Source organism: Euleptes europaea, chromosome 5 (genome assembly GCF_029931775.1).
Source record: "Euleptes europaea isolate rEulEur1 chromosome 5, rEulEur1.hap1, whole genome shotgun sequence".
Taxonomy (NCBI): domain Eukaryota; kingdom Metazoa; phylum Chordata; class Lepidosauria; order Squamata; family Sphaerodactylidae; genus Euleptes; species Euleptes europaea.
Window position 1 is genome coordinate 91,776,653 of NC_079316.1, and position 18,966 is coordinate 91,795,618.

Consider the following 18,966-nt stretch of genomic DNA (forward strand, 5'->3'; position numbering starts at 1 on the left):
TGGTTTGCCAGTGCCTTCCCCAGTCATCTTCCCTTTAACCCAGCAAGATGGGTACTCATTTGACTGGCCTCGGAAGGATGGAAGGCTGAGTCAACCTTGAGCTGGCTACCTGAAACCGACTTCCGTCAGGATCGAACTCAGGTCGTGAGCAGAGTTTGGATTGCAGTACTGCAGCTTTACCACCCTGCGCCACAGGGCTCCTTTACAAACTTAACCGCAGTATTTTAAGCAGCAACTGCGGGAAGAATCGCGGCAGGCACATTCCTCTGCTTTTTGAAGGCTTGCTGTTAGCATGATGGGTTGGTGCGACCCACTTGTTAGAAGCTTAATTACGGTAGACTGTGTAACCTATCCTAAGTGTGTGTGTGTAAAGTGCCCTCAAGTCGCAGCCAACTTATGGTGACCCCTTATGGGGTTTTCATGGCAAGAGACGAACAGAGGTGGTTTGCCAGTGCCTTCCTCTGCACAGCAACCCTGGTATTCCTTGGTGGTCTCCCATCCAAATACTAACCAGGGCCGACCCTGCTTAGCTTCTGAGATCTGACGAGATCAGGCTAGCCTGGGCCATCCAGGTCATAAGTAGCCAGTACCAAATAATTCCAGTTTCTCCTCCAGTTGAACAAGTCACAGCATTCATTATTTTCCTCTTTCTCCTCAGCTGTGGTTTGCTGAAGAAGCTTTGCAGTTTGCAATGGGATCCAAGCTGTCAGTAGATGATTCGATTCGCGTTGTGATAGTTGGAGGGGGTTTTGGTGGCGTGGCAGCTGCCAATCATCTGAAATCTTGGGGGGTCCCATTTATTCTCGTGGACATGAGAGATGCTTTCCACCACAATGTCGCTGCCCTCCGGGCCGCCGTTGACAGCGGTAATTTCTCACCTGATCTTCCTTCATCCTATCTGGTCGCTGTTTTAGTCTTTGTTAGGCTTGGGCTGGCAAGCTGAGATGGGGTGGGTGTGGGGGAAAGAGGAATGCAAAATCCCATTGGCCCAATTTGCCTTGGAGGCCTGGGGGACCAAGCCAGGTGTTGCTGGGAGAAGATAGCAGCATAGCTGTTCTGAATAAGCATCTCCAGTGTGTTTCTGAATGAAACCTTGACTGCTCTCCGCAGCCGTGCTGGGAGGTCACAGATTTAGAATGAATAGTATACAAATGGAGTTCCTGGTTCCTGCCTTGCAAGCCCAGTTTTGTCATTTAAAGGACAGACATGCATGCTAACAAAATAAATGCTGGCTCCATTGTCCCCTTCCCACATCCTTTGAAAACACCGTACAATTTTTTGTATATATCTCTTCATGTGCTGTCCATTTTTAAAAGGGATTTTTTTAAAAAAAGTATAAACTGTTTTCAAGAATTGGGGAGTTCTTTGGTGAAATCATGCAGGATGGCCAATAACAGCTATGCATAACCTGTTTGTCCTTAAGACTTGTAATAATAGTAATAATAATAATTGGCCATTACTATTACTATTATTACAAGTTAATAATAATTACTATTATTATTATTATTTACGGTCATAGACCATCAAATAAAACAGAATTACAGAATTGCTTGATGAATAGTAGAGCATGTAGACAAAATATGGCTAAAATTACAATACTTAAAATGACACAAACATTACAAAAATAATCCAGTCATATATATTCATAAGATTGATATAAAACTAGTCTGAAAGGTTCCGGGCAACTTGAGACTTGTAGAATCCCCCCCCCCCCAAAGCCTACCCCTGGAAAGGAATAACTATGTTTGGCTTGAACATGGTAAGAGCATCAGTTCTTGTAGGTTATCCGGGCTGTGTGACCGTGGTCTTGGTATTTTCTTTCCTGACGTTTCGCCAGCAGCTGCCACAGCTGCTGGCGAAACGTCAGGAAAGAAAATACCAAGACCACGGTCACACAGCCCGGATAACCTACAAGAACTGATGAACTCTGACCGTGAAAGCCTTCGACAATACTATGATAAGAGCAGTTCCAGATTGGCCTCACCGTTCTAAAAGCGTGCCTTTGCCCACAACCAAGGTCAATTTTTGGGGAGGGGACCCCTTTCTGTGTCACAAAGGCCCCCCTTCATTCTTGAACTCTTCTCAGCCACAGTTATTTCTCTCCAGTCAAAGGGCATGCTGTTCCACCTCACCAGTATCCATTGTTCAGGTAGGTAAATCTTGAGTCACTGAGACCTCCCCTGATAGTAGAATAACTTCAGCCATTTTGTATTAAACTAGCTCAGTACACTGGGGTATAACATCTGAGAAATCCAAGCAGATAAACAGCACCTTCTTCCCCAACAGTACGAATTCTTTTCAGTTAAGATGTGGTTTTGTGAACCTGAATGTGGGCTTATTGTTATAACTATAATTTACACATGTATTCAGTTCTTGACATGTAACTCCCTGTATTCTTACCAATAGGTACCATTAATTGTTTAAATGTTTTATTTTTCAGGGTTTGCACCAAAAACATTCATCTCCTATTCAGTAACGTTTGGAGACAGTTTCCGGCAAGCCAAAGTGCTTAGCATTGACTTGGCAAAACAGCACGTACTGCTGCATGATGGTGAAGTGAGTTGGTGATAACGTGGAAGCACCCTTTGCTTGAGAGAGAAACTGTAATCCTAAGTAAAGTTATACTCTTTCTTTTTCTCTCTGCTCCTCTGAGTAGTATTGATCAATCCCAACTAGGAATAAGAGGAAGAAAGGAAGAATTCAAGCCAGAGAGGGCAGGACATACCATATTAGAGAAGATGTCTTGTCACAGGCTGCCCAAACTCTCATGGCCTGAACAAGGAATTTAGCAGAAAAAGGAGTATTTCCTGGGCTAGAATCCATGAAAAATGTAGTAACTAACGTATCTGGGGAAAGCTCATTTCACTGGCACAAAAGTGGTTTGATCCAGTCCTATGTAGGCTGCTTATACCATGGACATACAAACAAAACATGCTTCACAGATTCTATGATACCTAAACCACAACTGCAATATTTTGGGATTGTAAAAGAACAGAGGAATACCCATATGGAGAGTAGAGCAAACACGCCTAGCCTGGCAAATGGTACTATAGTCTTACCTAATGGTACCTAGTCTTACAGGCTAGGGGGCACCCTAGTGCAGAAATGTCTTTCTCTGGGCATTTTATTATATTCAGTTTTTCTGTTACAGCCAGATTCCATGAACTGGAGAAATTATCTTGTTTCATGTAATATAATAAGCTATTATCCTCAGATAACATTATTTTAAGTTTCAGATTTAATGCCTGTGTCCGAGCTCTAGGTTCAACAGAATGCTGGCCAAGTTCCAGTCCATGGGCAGCACCAGCCACATATTTTGGGATCCCACAAATTTGACATTAAAAAACTGTATTAGCGGCTGATCTATAGTCTGATTTATCTTGTGAACCCAGATTGCTGCTCCATATAGTAATTGAGACCGTACCTTAGCGTTGAAAACTGTGATCGCTGCAGGAAGGTATTGCCCACCTTTCCTGTAGAAAAAGCGCTTTGTTGCGTAGAAGAATGTACACGCTACTTGGGATTGCGCTGAAAGCATCTGAGTCCTTTTTTTTAATACTCTCTTTAGGAACTCTCCTTTTCTCATCTTATCCTTGCCACGGGGAGTGACGGACCTTTCCCTGGGAAATTTAACCATATTGTTGACAGGCAATCAGCTATTCAGACCTACGAGGACATGGTCAAGGAGGTAAATTGCTTTGCTTCTGCTTTTGTATCATGAATGTGGTCTTAGATAGGTCCAATAAAGGGCTACAGGATGTCTGCAGCAAAAGAGAACCAGCATGATTGAACAGTCAGCCTTGAAGCTCACTGGGTGTTTTTAGGCTAGTTACCCTCTCTCAGCCTAAGCTACCTCGCAGGATTGCTGTAAGGTAAAATGGAACACGAGGGCATTATGTATGCTGTTCTGAACTCAATGGAAGAAATGTAATATATACTTAGGCCTTGAAACCACTTGAATTGTAGGTAAAATGTCTCGATGAGAATCTTTATCATTCCAGAAGGATGGTCTTTGTATTATTAAACACAGTATAGAAGATATACTAGCTGGTCCAAATGCCTTGCTTTCTTTAGGTATCAGTCCTCAATTTAGGGAAAAACAGTGTTGCTTACCTGTAAGTGTTGTTCATCGAGTGGTTCTCCTTGCGGGCACCCATGGGAATTGCGCCCCGAAGATGAAGAATGGGTTACTGCCTTGGGACACTTTTAGTAGGGAAGCTAGTTCCCCTCAGAGATGTGAACATTGGGCTGCTGAAGACTGAAATTCTTTGTCTCCATCTGAAGCCTCTGAATTTATGAAGGAAAGTTTACAAGTTTGCAAGGTTGGAAGAGACCACAATGGCCATCCAGTCCAACCCCCCGCCATGCAGGATCCCACAATCAAAGCACTCCGGACAGATGGCCATCCAGCCTCTGCTTAAAGACCTCCAAAGACGGGGACTCCACCACCCTCCAAGGCAACACATTCCACCGTCGAACAGCCCTCACCGTCAGAAAGTTCTTCCTAATGTTTAGGTGGATGCATAAGTCCTATGCATCAGTGCCAGAATTCTAATCTTGTTTCTCCCTTTGATCATGAAAGATTCAGAAAGCTCCTCGCTTAGTCGTTGTGGGTGGTGGTTCAGCTGGTGTCGAGATGGCAGCAGAGATTAAGACGGAGTATCCCGCCAAAGAGGTACAAGGCTCGAGTCGCGTGACAGTCTGTCCACGCATTAATTGTTCTTAAATTCATAGTTGATCCCAAAGGAGGGACTAAAGTGACTGCATTTTTAGGAGTATGTACACTACACAGTTGAGTCTATTTTATACTGGTATAACTGTCATAGCTTCCCCCAAAGAATCCTGAGAGTATTCATTTATTTGGGATTCTGTTAGCTCCCCTCACCAAACAATAGTTCTGTAGGGAGGGACCATGTCAGTTGATAGTGTAGACATGCCCTTTTATTCTCATGACCTTGGTTCTCTCCCCCCCCCCGCCCCCAGTGACTCACAACAAGTGAATCAGTTCAGTTCTCATAGCTCATGGTTTCCTTCTATTCATTTGGATGGCACAGCTTTGCCTAATTTCTTCTTCTTCTTCTCCTTCTCCTCCTCCTTCCCCCTTATTAATTGGAGAGAAAATGGAACTTACCTTGCTTTCATGAACAGATTTTGATCTAACTATCCTAAGGCCAGTTCACATGTAATGCATCATCAGGCTGGACTCCATTCTCTCTGTGACTCCAGGGAATCCCACTCGAGAGCATTTATTAGTTCTAAGGCCTTATGGTTTCTCGGGGACATCTGGATATAATCTCCAGAGAGAAAGCTCTTTTTCCACTCTGGTCACTTTCATTTAACTTAATGCACTGGTGGAGCCAACATTAATCTGAAAAGTTGCATGATTTCTGAACTATAGAGATGTACAGGTCTCCATGTTGTAATAAATGCATAGTTATTTTTATTAAGGGCTGCTAATATGGAAGGACCCTGATCTGGATGGCCCAAGCTAACCTGATCTCATCAGGCCTCAGAAGCTAAGCAGGGTCGGCCCTGGTCAGTATTTGGATGGGAGACCGCCAAGGAAGTCCAGGGTCGCTACAGAGAGGCAGGCCGTGGCAAATCACCTCTGAACATTTCTTGCCTTGAAAACCCTCTGGGGTCACCATAAGTTGGTTGTGACTTGATAGGACTTCACAGACACAATATGGAAAGTCTTAACTGATGCTTTTTCACAAGCTGAACTTATTTTGCTTGGTATTCGTGCTTTCAGGTCACACTCATTCATTCAAAAATTGCATTGGCGGATGTAGAACTCCTCCCCAGCGTTCGGCAGAAGGTGAAGGAGATTCTTATCCAGAAGGGAGTACATATCTTGTTGAGTAGGTACATAGCTAGGTTTGTTATACATATGTAGGATTCTGCTGGGTATCTTGGGTTCTCCTCTCGCTGAAGGGAGCTTTTCTAGGGCATTTTCATGTATTTATTTTTAGAGTGGCAGACTCTAATCTGGAGAACTGGGTTTGACTCCCCACTCCTCCACATGAAGCCTGCTGGGTGACCTTGGGCCAATCACAGTTCTCTCAGCCCCACCTGCTTTACAAGGTGCCTGTTGTGGGGAGACCAAAGACCACTAAGCAGACTTCATAGTCATGGGATAAGAGGACAAGCCCTTTTATGGATTGAGAGCTGGCTGAAAAATAGGAAGTAGAGGGTAGGAATAAATGGTCAGTTCTCACTGTGGAAGGATGTGAGCTGTGGGGTCCCTCAGGGATCTGTGTTGGGATCGGTGCTTTTCAAACTGTGCTTCAATGACCTGGAGCTGGGGTGAACAGTGAGATCGCCAGGTTTACAGCTGATACCAAATTATTTAGGGTGGTTAAAACAAAAACGGGCTGTGAAGAGCTCCAAAAGGATCTCCCCAAACTGGAGGAGTGGGCATTACAATGGCAAATGTGATTCAATGTGAGCAAGTGTAAAGTGATGCATATTGGGGCAAAAAATCCCAACTTCACATTTACACTGATGGGATCTGTGCTGGCAGTGACAGACCAAGAAAGGGATCTTGGGGTGATAGTGGATGGCTCAATGAAGACTCAACCCAGTGTGCGGTTGCTGTGAAAAATTCCGTGCTGGCCATAATTAGACGAATAGAGAAGAAAACTGCTGCTATCATACTGCCCTTGTACAAATCTGTGGTGAGACCACACTTGGCATACTGTGTACAGTACTGGTCACCACACCTAAAAATGGATATTGCAGAGCTTGAGAAGGTGCAGAAAAGAGCAACCAAAATGATCAAGGGGCTAGAGCAACTGCCCTATGAGGAGTGGTTAAAACTATTAGGGCAGTTCAGCTTTGAAAGAAGGCTGTTAAGGGGAGACATGATAGAGGTCTATAAAATTATGTGTGGTATGGACAGGGAGAAGCTTTTCTCCCTCTCTCATAATACTAGGACATGGGGTCATCTGCTGAAGCTGGAGGGTGAGAGATTCAAAACATGTAAAAGGAAGTATTTCTTCACATAACACATTGTTAAATTGTGGAACTCCCTGCCCCAGGATGTGGTGGTGGCTACCAACTTGGAAGGCTTTAAACGAGAATGGACATAGAATCATAGAGTTGGAAGGGACCACCAGGGTCATCTAGTTCAACCCCCTGCACAATGCAGGAAATTCACAACTACCTCCCCCATGTTCATGGAGGATAGGCTATCCATGGCTACTAGTCAAAATGAATACTAGTCATGATGCATGCCTATTCTCTCCAGGATCAGAGGAGCATGCCTGTTATTAATTAGGTGCTGTGGAGCACAGGCAGGATGGTGCTGCTGCAGTCATCTCGTTTGTCGGCTTCCTTGAGGCACCTGGTTGGCCACTGTGTGAACAGACTGCTGGACTTGATGGGCCTTGGTGTGATCCAGCATGACGCTTTTTATGTTCTTATGTCTCTTTAAAATACATGTGAATAATGACTGGAAAAGGATTGAGGTGCAGCTGGCATGTATTTTAATGTAATGTGCCTAAAAATGCATGTTGAGATATACACACTTCAAACTGAAACATACAATGTGTGTAATTTTCCTGTATTTTGGAATGATAGAATACAAAAAAAGTCCTCTTTGGAGCTGCCTTTTGTGGAAGAGGTTAGATGTAATGGGAAGTTCAATTCATCCTGCTTTTCTCTTTATTTCCAGTTGTTCAGCAAGAGAGCAGTGTATTTATTTTGACAGAATGTTTTCTCAAGAGCTGTGCACTGTGTATGTAGCCCTCCTCTTGGCTACAGGAAACCCCACCCAACTTTACTTTCTAAATTTTAATCCCATATGCTCACTTAAGATATTTTCAAAATATTCCATTTAACTTGGATAACTAGTAATAATCACGCCCCATTACTGAAGTGGAAGCTGAGTTTTTCAACAGGATAACCAGAGTGTTGCAAGTGCACTCCTACGCAGACTTACACCCTTTGAGGTCCACTGAAGTCAGTGCCCTTAGAAGGATGCAACTTTGTTTAGAGTTGCACTTGCACTTTCATTGTGTTAAAAATAACATCTCAATTAGACTCAGTGGGTATCCTTCGGCGTAGTGTCTGAAAATACCAGAACCTAGTGGTATCATGGCCTCAGAGGTTCAATGAAGTGTGAAGTTTGGTTTTGTGTATTTGACTATAACAGGTGAGAGAGTTTCCAATCTGCCTTTGCTGACTTTAAACCAATTCAGGGAGAATATGACCGTGAAGACTGATAAAGGGACAGAGATTGCTACTGACATGGTGATTCTCTGCACTGGAATAAAGGTCAATTCATCAGCATACAGCAGCGTATTCCGTAAGTGATTTTCCCACCTTGCTTTTTAGCTTGGGGAATCAAACCTATTTCCTGTAGCTCAGTACTGGAATTTGGAATCTTACTTGTATAGTTTCTGCAGTGCTTTTTAAAAAGAGAGGTAGATTATTGGTTCTTGAGGGTTATCCGGGCTGTGTGACCGTGGTCTTGGTATTTTCTTTCCTGACGTTTCGCCGGCAGCTGTGGCAGGCATCTTCAGAGGAGTAACACTGAAGGACAGTGTCTCTCAGTGTCAAGTGTGTAGGAAGAGTAATATATAGTCAGAAAGGGGTTGGGTTGAGCTGAATCATTGTCCTGCAAAAAGTATCACAGGTAATGTGCTAATCATTGTCCTGTAAGTATCAAGATAATGTGCTAATGAGGGTGTGGTATGTTAATATGGAACCATTGTATCCTGAAGTGATCTGTATGTGTGAAATCCAAAGCTAATCTGCATGGCTATTGTTGATACATTTACTATTTGGAGCCATGGTGAAGAAAAATTAATGGACTTTCTAAACCATCTTAATAATATCCATCCAAACATTCAGTTTACCATGGAAAAGGAAATTGAGGGTAAACTCCCATTTCTTGATACTCTTGTCATCCGTAAAACAAACTTTCAGTTAGGTCACAAGGTCTACTGGAAACCAACTCACACAGATCGCTACTTACACAAAAACTCCAACCACCACCCCGGGCATAAAAGAGGAATAATCAAAACATTAATGGACCGTGCAAGACGGATCTGTGAACCACAGTTTCTCAAGGAAGAACGGAGCCTTGTTTACTCACCGTGAAGGCTCCTTCTTTTCTGGATTGGAGGTCATCTTGAAACTCGCGGGTATTACCATCACGTGCCCAGGGTAGGCAGGACCAAAAAATCTTTACTCTACTTCCTGCCGCCTGGGCGGGAACTTCCAGTTTACGGACTCGCCGAGCTAAGGAGACAGGTAAGTACAAAAGGCTAACCAGGCAACAACAGTGTACCTTATAAACAAAGAACATGAACTCCTATAAACACTTAACATACTGGGGGAAAAACAGGTAAGTAGAATATACTTGATTCAGGTAAGATGGTGAACATAAAGACCACTCTTTATTATGCCTCTAATATTAGGTAACAACACCCCTTAGGTACTGCAATGAACAATAGGAGCTAAGTCTTGGATAACTTGATACCCTTATGATTTTGGGCGGGCAAGATGTCCTCCAATCCAGAAAAGAAGGAGCCTTCACGGTGAGTAAACAAGGCTCCGTTCTCGTTCTGGTTGGAGGTCATCTTGAAACTCGCGGGATATCCAAGAGCTGTTTGACCGGGTGGGACTATGGTGTATCCAAGACGTGCTGCAGGACCCTTCTACCGAAGGCTGCATCAGCAGAGCCCCTGGCATCAATCTTGTAATGTTTTATGAATGTAGATGCCGTAAACCAAGTGGCCGCCCTACGTATCTCGTCTGAGGAGGAGTGCCTATCAAAGGTCGCCTAGGCGGCTGTACTGCGTACCAAATGTGCGGTGATGCCGGCAGAAGGAGGCATCTTACTGGCCTTATACGCCTCAGTAATGTACTGTCTCACCACGCAACTGATGGCGGCGTTAGACATTTTCTGACCTTTAGATGGATTGGTTAATGAGATAAATAAGGCATCTGAATGTCTGTTAGGTTCTGTACGACTAAGGTAAACCTTGAGTAGTCGTCTCACGTCTAAATGATGCCACTCTTTTTTCCTGGGATGAACCGGATTGGGGGCAGAATGACGGCAAAAGAATCCTCTGTGAACGGTGAAAGATGGAATTCACCTTTGGCATGAAGGTGGGGTCCGGTCTGAGGACCACCTTGTCACTGTGAAAGATAGAGTCCTTCATGCGCTGAGAGCGCCCTAAGCTCGGAGATACGCCAGGCTGAAGACACTGCTATGAGGAAGGTGGTTTTCATCCTCAGCATCCTTAGGGGATACCCTTAATGGGATCAAAGGGAGTGCGCATCAATGCTGTGGGAACCGCATTGAGGCACCACGTGGGGAAGCGATGGACTACTGGAGGCTTCATTTGAACCACTCCCTTTAGAAATGTCAGAATGTGGGGATGCCTGGAAGGAGGGAAAACCTTCAAAGACCGTAAGAACGGTGGATATGGCTGCCCCCTGTCTGCGCAATGTGGAAGCCTTGAGACCCTGTTCAACTCCATAATGGAAGAACTCTAGGATCTTGGGAATCCCTGGTAACAGTGGATCGATGTGCTTGCGCCTACACCACAGAACAAAGACTCTCCAGGACGTGTTAAAAATCCTTCTAGTGGAAAGTCTCCTCGCTTCTATCATGTTAGCAACCACCACCTTGCTGTATCCCTCCTCTGAGAGGGACTTCTTTTCATTTTCCAGGTGGTTAAGTGAAGCCATTGGGGTTCTGGGTGAAATAAGGGACCCTGATGAAGCAGGTCTGGGATCTGGACGGATAACTCCTTCAGGCTGGGAAACCTGGGTCTTCTCGGCCAACAAGGAGCAATGAGAATGACGTTTGCATCCTCCTTCCTGATCTTATTACCCTTGGTAGAATGGGAATGGGCGGAAAGGTGAACAGTAGTTCCTTCTGCCATGGGGACAGGAGGGCATCCATGTTCTCTGCCTCTTGGTGGAAATAACGCGTAAAGAATCGCGGGAGAAGGTGAATGCTCGCCGAGGCAAACAGGTACACCTTGGGCTAGCCGAATCTCTCAGCGATCTGATTGAAAACTATCCAGTTGAGAGACCATTTCCCTTCGTCCAGAACCTGACGGCTCAGCCAGTCGGCCTGGAGATTGATAACACCCCTGACATGTTCCGTTGAAAGGGACAGAAGATACATTTCTGCCCAGGAGAGAATGATCTCGGCTTCCTGATGGAGCCTGGGAGACTTTGACCCCTCCTGTTTGTTAAGGTACGTTTTCGCGGACACATTGTCCGTGCGGATCAGAATGTGTCTGCAACGTAGGAGGCTCCTAAAGTGCTGTAGAGGCAGTTGAGTGGCTCTTAGTTGTAGTATGCTTATGTGTAATCTCTTTCCCTTAGAGACCACTGGCCCTGAGCCATTTGGTCCTGGCAGGTAGCTCCCGTACCCTCTAGACTGGTGTCTGTGTATACCTGTATCTGGACCCCTATGACGAAATGTACCCCTCTGTTGAGATTGCTGTTTTGGTACCACCACAGGAGGGATTGGCACAATTCCGGGGTAGGGGGAAGGACTTGACCCCGCTGTGTGTGATCAAATCCTGATAGGGTTATAGGATTCCCTGCAGCAGTCTCGAGTGGAACCTGGCCCACGGGACTCAGGTGAGACAGGCTACCGTCTTCCCCAGCAATTTGGCAAGGAACATGATCCTGCAGTGGCTGAAGCTGATTACTGACTGAGTCATGGAATGGATTTTGATGATCTTGTCCTGTGGAAGACATATCAGGTTCCTGTGAGTGTCTATGATGACCCCCAGGTGTTCTAATCTCTGTGTTGGCCTCAGTAGATTCTTTTCTAGATTGACAAGAGACCCGTGGTCGTCTAGATGTGGGAATATTGTAATTCACTCCTGTCGGAGTAACGCCACCAGCATCACAAGTATTTTGGTGAGGAAGTGGGGAGCAGAAGCCAGACAGAAGGGAAGTGCCCTGAATTGGTAGTGTCTCTTGGCATAGCAAAATCTGAGAACCTCCTGTGGAAGGGGGAATAGAGACGTGAAGGTATGCCTTCTTCAGGTCCAAGGAGGTTAGGACCTGGCCCACCTGTAGGTCTTCCATAGTGGAACGGAGGGTCTCCATATGGAATTTCCTGTATCTGACCCTTTGTTTAGATGATTCATGTCCAAGATAGCCCTCCAGTCCCCATTTTTCTTGGGGACTGTAGAGAAGATGGAATATACCCCGTTGCCAATTTTGGGGTGAGGAACTAGTTCTACGGCTTGAATTTGATGTAGGTGGGATATGGCGTTCAGGGTTCATTGATGCTTTGTCCCTGCTGAGAGATTTTGGGGAGTTCACAAATTTGTCTCTTGGGAGAGACGTGAATTCCTGTTGATAACACCTGAGAAACCCATGCATCTGTGTAAGACCTTTCCCACTTGTGGCGGAATCGTAGGGGTCTTCCCCCACACACACCGGCTGTGACTAGGCGTCACTGTTTAGGGGCTATGGAGAACTTGTCTCCATTGTTGCCCGAGAATTGATGTTGTCCCTGGGGGAAACGACAAAATTTGTTTCCCCTTCTGCGAAAGGAGCCCTTATTATTATTATTCCAGGAACCCCTGCATTGTTCTGGCCTGAAGGGGGCCAGAGAGTGGAAAGTTCTGAAACTGGAGTAGGCAGAGGACTGTCTTCCCTCCTTGTTGTAGGATATTGGAAGAACCTTTTTCTTATCCTTGTTCTCCACAAGGATTTTATCTAGTCTTTCCCCGAAGAGTCTTCCCCAGTGTAGGGGTATGACATGGTCAGTGTTTCGGTTTTTGAGTTCATTTGCCAGGGACGAACCCATAGTGCTCCTCCGATAGCAATGTTGGAAGAAGTGGCTTGAGCTGTGAGGGACATGGCATCAAGAGATGCGTCTGCCATGAATGCGGATGCCTTCAGAAGTCTCTTAAGGTCTTCCGCAATCTAACGATTTTCTCCTGCACAGAGCTGAATAATTTACCTGAGCCACACGATGGAGGCTCTGGTCATAACGGAGGCTGCTGCCGAGGTTTGTATTGCCAGGGCGGAGGCCTCATGAACCTTTTTGGAAAGAATCTCCGCTTTCCTATCTAGTGGGTCTCTAACTGACCCCATTCCATCTTCAGATGGTAAATCAGGTGAGTGAACTGCCGCTACCGGGGCGTCAATCAGGGGAAGTTGAAAGAGACATGGCCTGTGGAACCATGGTGTACAGTCTCTTGTATTGGTAGGGGATTGTCTATTGGCCAAGGGTTTGTCAAATTCAGCTTGTACCTGGGTTTCAAAAAATTCTGGGAATGGGATCTCCCAGATGCGAGGTTTGGTACTTGGGAAGAACTCCTTGGCTCCCTTTTTCCTGGGTTTAGGAATGGAGTCGGCTACAGGGTTTGGATTCTCATTGAGGTCTAGGGCTACCAGAGCCTTGCTTAAGAGTCCCTGAAAATCCTCCGCTGAAAATAGACGGGGATGTTGTTCTTTAAGGAGAATGAGAGTGTCCTCATCGGAATCAATCCCCTTTTTTCTCTGCCTTCTAAATGTGGGGCCACTGAAGAGGTATCCTCCAGGGCTTGAAGGGATTGAGAGTGGGGGAAGGGGCCTTGAGTGCAGCTTTAGTGCACCACTGCGGATTAGATTGGTCTCCCTGTCCCTGATGGGAGCGTTGTGAGGTGATTAGAGCAGGATCTGAACCCGTGCCCTGCATGAGAGGGGAAATGGATTCCTTGAGGGCCATCATCACTTGAGCCTGCGTATCCAAACACCCCGTTAAACAAATCCACAATTTCCCGCCGAGTTAGAGAAGTCTCTGCCTCGGTACGCATTACATTACCCCCTGGTGGAGACTTCGGAATGAGTTGAGAGCTTTCTTCTAAGGCGCTCCTAGCTGCAGTCTCTCTCCTCTCACTGTGATTCGCGCCATTTTGAGGCGGCTCAACAGAGCGCGCCTCTTTGGGGGCAGTCGGCCCTTCCGCACCTTTCACGGCGTCGCCGCCGCGGCTGTTAGAATGCTCTCTGTGACATTGCCCTGTCGAAGCGACGAGGGCTGAGTCATGGACCCCCTCAGACAGGAGGTCTGAGTCAGAGTCTCTCTTAGCGTCCGCCATCTTGCCCAACGGGGCGAAGTGGGGAGCGGGAGGAGGGGGAAATCGAAAGTAGCGGGGGAAAGGGACGTTTGCGGCTAAAGCCGACGAACGGTAAAGGAGGTGAGGGAAGGAAAACAGACTCACTGAAAACTAGACAAAGGTTAAAACGAATGGAGTACACACGAAGGAAAAGTCTTTGAAAACGAGTCGGAGTTCAAGAACGAAGCTGCTACCCTGATCAAGGCAGGACGGAAACTGGAAGTTCCCGCCCAGGCGGCAGGAAGTAGAATAAAGATTTTTTGGTCCTGCCTACCCTGGGCACGTGATGGTAATACCCGCGAGTTTCAAGATGACCTCCAACCAGAACGAGAAACTAATCATCTAAATCACGCACTGCTAGCAAACAGCTATTCCAGAAATGAAATCAGAAGGGCCATTAAACCAAACAAAGCTCAGAAAACTCAGGAAAAACAGTCTCCCATAGGAAAGGTATTCTTGCCATTTATTAAAGGAGTCACTGATAGGATGGAGAAACATAACCTACAAACAGTGTTTAAACCCACCAAGAAAATACAGATGCTACGATCAGCAAAAGACAAAAGAGATCCCCTCACCTCTGCAGGAGTATATCGTATACCTTGCAGCTGTGGACATCGGGACAACAAAACACAGCATACAAACAAGGATAAAAGAACATGAAAGATACTGCAGACTTGGCCAACCTGAGAAATCAGCAGTGGCTGAACATGGACTGACACAAACAGGACACAGGGTCTTATTCCAAGACACTGAAAGACTGGACAATTCTACCAACTATTTTGTCAGATTGCACAGAGAAGCCATTGAAATTCATAAACATCAGCACAACTTTAACAGAAAAGAGGAGAGTTTAAGAATGAATAAGGCTTGGCTTCCTGTCCTGAAAACCTCCAGACTAACAAAGACTACAGTCAACAATAGCCATGCGGATTAGCTTTGGATTTCACACATTAACAGATCACTTCAGGATACATTGGTTCCATATTAACATACCACACCCTCATTAGCACATTATCTTGATACTTACAGGGCAATGATTAGCACATTTCTTTTGCAGGACAGTACTCAGCTCAAACCCAAGCTCTTTCTGACTATATGTTACTCTTCCTACACACTTGACACTGAGAGACACTGTCCTTCAGTGTTACTACTCTGAAGATGCCTGCCACAGCTGCTGGCGAAACGTCAGGAAAGAAAATACCAAGACCACGGTTACACAGCCCGGATAACCCACAAGAACCAATGAACTCTGACCGTGAAAGCCTTCGACAATATAGAGGTAGATTAGTTGGTTAATGGTGATTGCCTTTCGTGAGAGAATTATGTTGATCACAGGGCTGGCCCCTTCTTGGGATGTGCTGAAGTGGTCCTGGGATGTGTTCAACTTAAATGCATTGTCAGTAAGTTTTTGTAATTTCTTTTGTAAGTCAAGCTTTGCTGTGAAAGTGGAGGAAAGACCATGTGCTCTTTTTTGATATTTTTCTTTACAAAATGAAATTGCTGAAACTGGCACACCTTAACGTATCATTATAGCTCGTACATTAACTTCTTGTTTGGGGGTGTGTGAGTCAAATTGCCCCCTTGTGCCCAGGGTTTTGTAACACGGGAAAAGTTGGTCCTTTCTTTTGCGATTGTCAACATTGTTGTTAGCATTGTTCAGAACAGATAGCAGATAGACTTTTTTTCAGGGCCAAGATGCAATTTAAACAAGGATACTGTGAGGATATAATGAAAATACCCCATGTGCTTTCTTGAAGTGCTTTGGTCTACAGTGGTAGATCAAAAAGGAGGGGCAGTGGCTCAGTGGTAGAGCATCTGCTTTGCATGCAGAAGGTCCCAGGTTCAATCCCCGACATCTCCAGTTAAAGTAACTAGGCAGGTAGTTGATGTGAAAGACCCCTGGAGAGCTGCTGCACCAAAGAGGTCTGCCTTTCAGATGGACATCAACAACTAAAGCCACCAACGCCATCTCCATCCCATAGCCCTGCCTGAAACCAGACTGTAAAGGCTCCATTGCAGATGAGTTATTCAGGACCCAGAGTTGGTCCTCTACTTCTTTCTCAATCACCTTGCCCACAGAGAGCAGATTAGAGACTGGACAAAAATTGGCCACGTTATTTTTCTGGAGGGATGGTTTTTTAAGTAGTGAACAGATAACTGCCTCTTTCAGTGGCAAAAGGAAGGTGCCTGGAATGAGCAATTGATTCATGATGGACATCAAGGACTCATTAACATGGTCCTTCCATGGTGTCATCCACATTTACAGGACCATTTTATGTGCATCCCACATACCACCACTTGGCTTTTGTCAAAGTCTCAAGTAATGTAATTACTTGTTCCACAAATTAAGCATAGAAGGCTATCACAGATAACAGACAACAGTGCTTTGCTTCCCCCCCCCCCTTGTGGCATTCTCATTGCCTTGGCTATTAATTGCTGGTCAGTTCATTGGACCACTAAATTATTCCTTGTTTTCCTTCTCAGATGACAAGCTGGCAAGTGATGGAGCTTTGGAAGTTAATGAACACCTCCAGGTGAAAGGATATGATAACATCTATGCCATTGGTGACTGTGCTCATGTCAGGGAACCAAAGTTGGCATACCATGCTGGGCTTCATGCAAACATTGTGGTGACCAACATCATCAACAGCCTGACACAAAAACCTCTGAAAACCTACAAGCCAGGTAAAATGAGCTGCAAAGGCATGTGATAAATCTCTGTTTTTCTTTTTAGTAGTTACTAGGTGCAAAGAATAAATGGACATGATTTTGATGTGACCATGTTTAGCTTCTTTAAGGAATCCTTACCCAATTTGCACTTGACCCTATAAACTTTGCAGTATTTTCCAAAATTACATCAGAGTTGTTTTGGGGCTGCTATAATTGCAAGGATTTCCCAGGAGTCATACTATACTTTTGTACTGCTGCTTCAAACAGTACTTTCTTGACATGATCCCTTATGTGGTGATAGGTCAGTTGCCTGGGAAAAAAGCCATAACTATGTGTACATCCTAGATTGGTCATATATGCAGGAAATATGAGCTTGGAATGAAACGTGTTTCATCTAATACCCTGAGCTTTTTTTTTTATCAAAGCCAGATCATAGTTCTAGTGGGTTTTGTAAATAATCTTTCTTCACATTTCCCATTTAGGATCACTTACCTTCCTGCTTTCAATGGGAAGGAATGATGGAGTGGGTCAGATTAATGGCTACTACGTGGGATGTTTCATAGTGACTGTCATCAAAAGCAGGGATCTTTTCGTCTCAAAGAGTTGGAAGGAGATGGGACAAAGAATGCCTTGCTAAGATGCAAACGATGAAATGCTGTGGCGAGAAAAATGAGAGGTGCCAATATTCTTGAAGAATTAATAGAACACCGAAGGGATGAGGTTGTGGTATTGTTGGCTGTTTAGTAGGTCTCTGTTATTTGTTTGATTGGTCTTAGAAGTTGCATTTTCTTTGAGGCTCTGGGTTTTATTTTTACAATGGAGTTAATGAGGCAACAGGAATTTTGTAAAAGTGGGTTGAAATCTTTTAGTGATTTAAAAGCAGCAGCAAGCGATGTGCTACATGGGAATGATACGCATCCAACACAGGGTTTGTATTGTTGAATATTTTGTGACACATTTGTACTGTGTTCCCTTTTTCTTGTGTTGGCCTGAATCTAGCTTTACTCAATGGAAATGGTTTGCCATGATATAATGCACTTCTATCATTAGCCCTTCATCTCTGGGGCACCCCCAAAACATGCTGATTTCTATAATGCATGAAACCATCCATTCTTTTAAAACTGTCTTGTTTTTCCTTTCTGTGATGTTAAGAACTTGTAGCTGTTGGTAACTTTCTCCCTAAAAAGAAAGTAATTACTGAAAAAGTTTTAAACCCTGAGGTAAGAGATTATCATTCCTGTTTGTTTAAAAACAAAAAGGGAATCATGATGAAATATTCCCAGAAATCATGGGGTAGGGCAGTCTAGTGAGTTCACTTTGACATGTTAAGATGAACCGTGGGCACAGATTTAGTGTTCTACCCATCAGCATAAGAATCTTCTTTTGCACCCTTTATACTTGTCCTTATTCTTGTTTTAGACATTTAGCAGAACAATGCTAAACTTCTAGGTTCAATTGCCTGAAAGCACACGTTGCAGACTTTAGCCTAAAATGAGACACATTATGCTTGTAATGGTGCTGACAAATTCTTACTTGAATGTGAATTCCCTAAAAAAACAATGGCTCCAATCCAGCTAAACTTGGCCACCTGAAATAATTGTTGGTTGTAACCAACTTGTTGTATTGGTTTCATTGGGAGGTAGTCATGACTGGTTTTAGCCAGATTGGGCCAATGTTTCTTACTTCCAAGGGGATGTAGGTAGTGCGATGTTTTGTACTCAGGGCTCTCCATCATAAAAGTTTGTATTCTCCCGTTTCGCCAAAATGCAAAAATTGAAAACCAAAACATTGCCTTTTGTGAGCAATGCCTTCTGTGTATGGGACTAAGTGTCCCAGTTTTGTGTTGTGCATGTAAGGGGAGGAATGGGCTATTTTGTCTAAATTTTTAAGAAAGGGTGAGGAGAATGATGATTGCCAAGGGACAGCCATATTAGAAGAATGAGCCTGTGGTAGACTAATTTCCAGTGGAACATCTACAGCTTGTTGGTTGCTGAGAATGTTGTGAAGAATGCTGAACTATGAAGACTTTGGCTTGATCCAACAAGGTCTTGAGCAAGAGTTGAGCATGTAGCAGATTAATTCTTAGTAGATTCCTGCTTTGTAAATTTAAAACACTTCTGTGGACCACAGATACTAGCTTTTTTTCTTCAAGTAGATCAGGGGTAGGGAACCTTTTTTCCGCCAAGGGCCATTTGGATATTTA

General features: G+C 44.6%; 1 protein-coding gene across 1 annotated transcript; it reads left to right on the forward strand.

Moving 5' to 3' along the window:
- The first annotated feature begins 677 nt into the window (after window positions 1–677).
- Window positions 678–17,407, forward strand: AIFM2 (apoptosis inducing factor mitochondria associated 2). The gene is made up of 8 exons (XM_056849973.1): window positions 678–866; window positions 2,441–2,556; window positions 3,569–3,688; window positions 4,583–4,675; window positions 5,753–5,861; window positions 8,156–8,308; window positions 16,578–16,778; window positions 17,246–17,407. Exons 1-8 carry the CDS (start codon window positions 692–694, stop codon window positions 17,398–17,400), a joined length of 1,122 nt encoding a protein of 373 aa, XP_056705951.1. The 5' UTR covers window positions 678–691; the 3' UTR covers window positions 17,401–17,407.
- The last annotated feature ends 1,559 nt before the right edge of the window (window positions 17,408–18,966 follow it).

Coding starts and splice junctions, on each gene's coding strand:
- AIFM2 (XM_056849973.1), top strand. CDS start 692: ATGGGATCCAAGCTGTCAGTAGATGATTCGATTCGCGTTGTGATAGTT. Junction 5,862..8,155: donor GGGAGTACATATCTTGTTGA/GTAGGTACATAG, acceptor TGACTATAACAG/GTGAGAGAGTTTCCAATCTG. Junction 8,309..16,577: donor AGCATACAGCAGCGTATTCC/GTAAGTGATTTT, acceptor TTTCCTTCTCAG/ATGACAAGCTGGCAAGTGAT.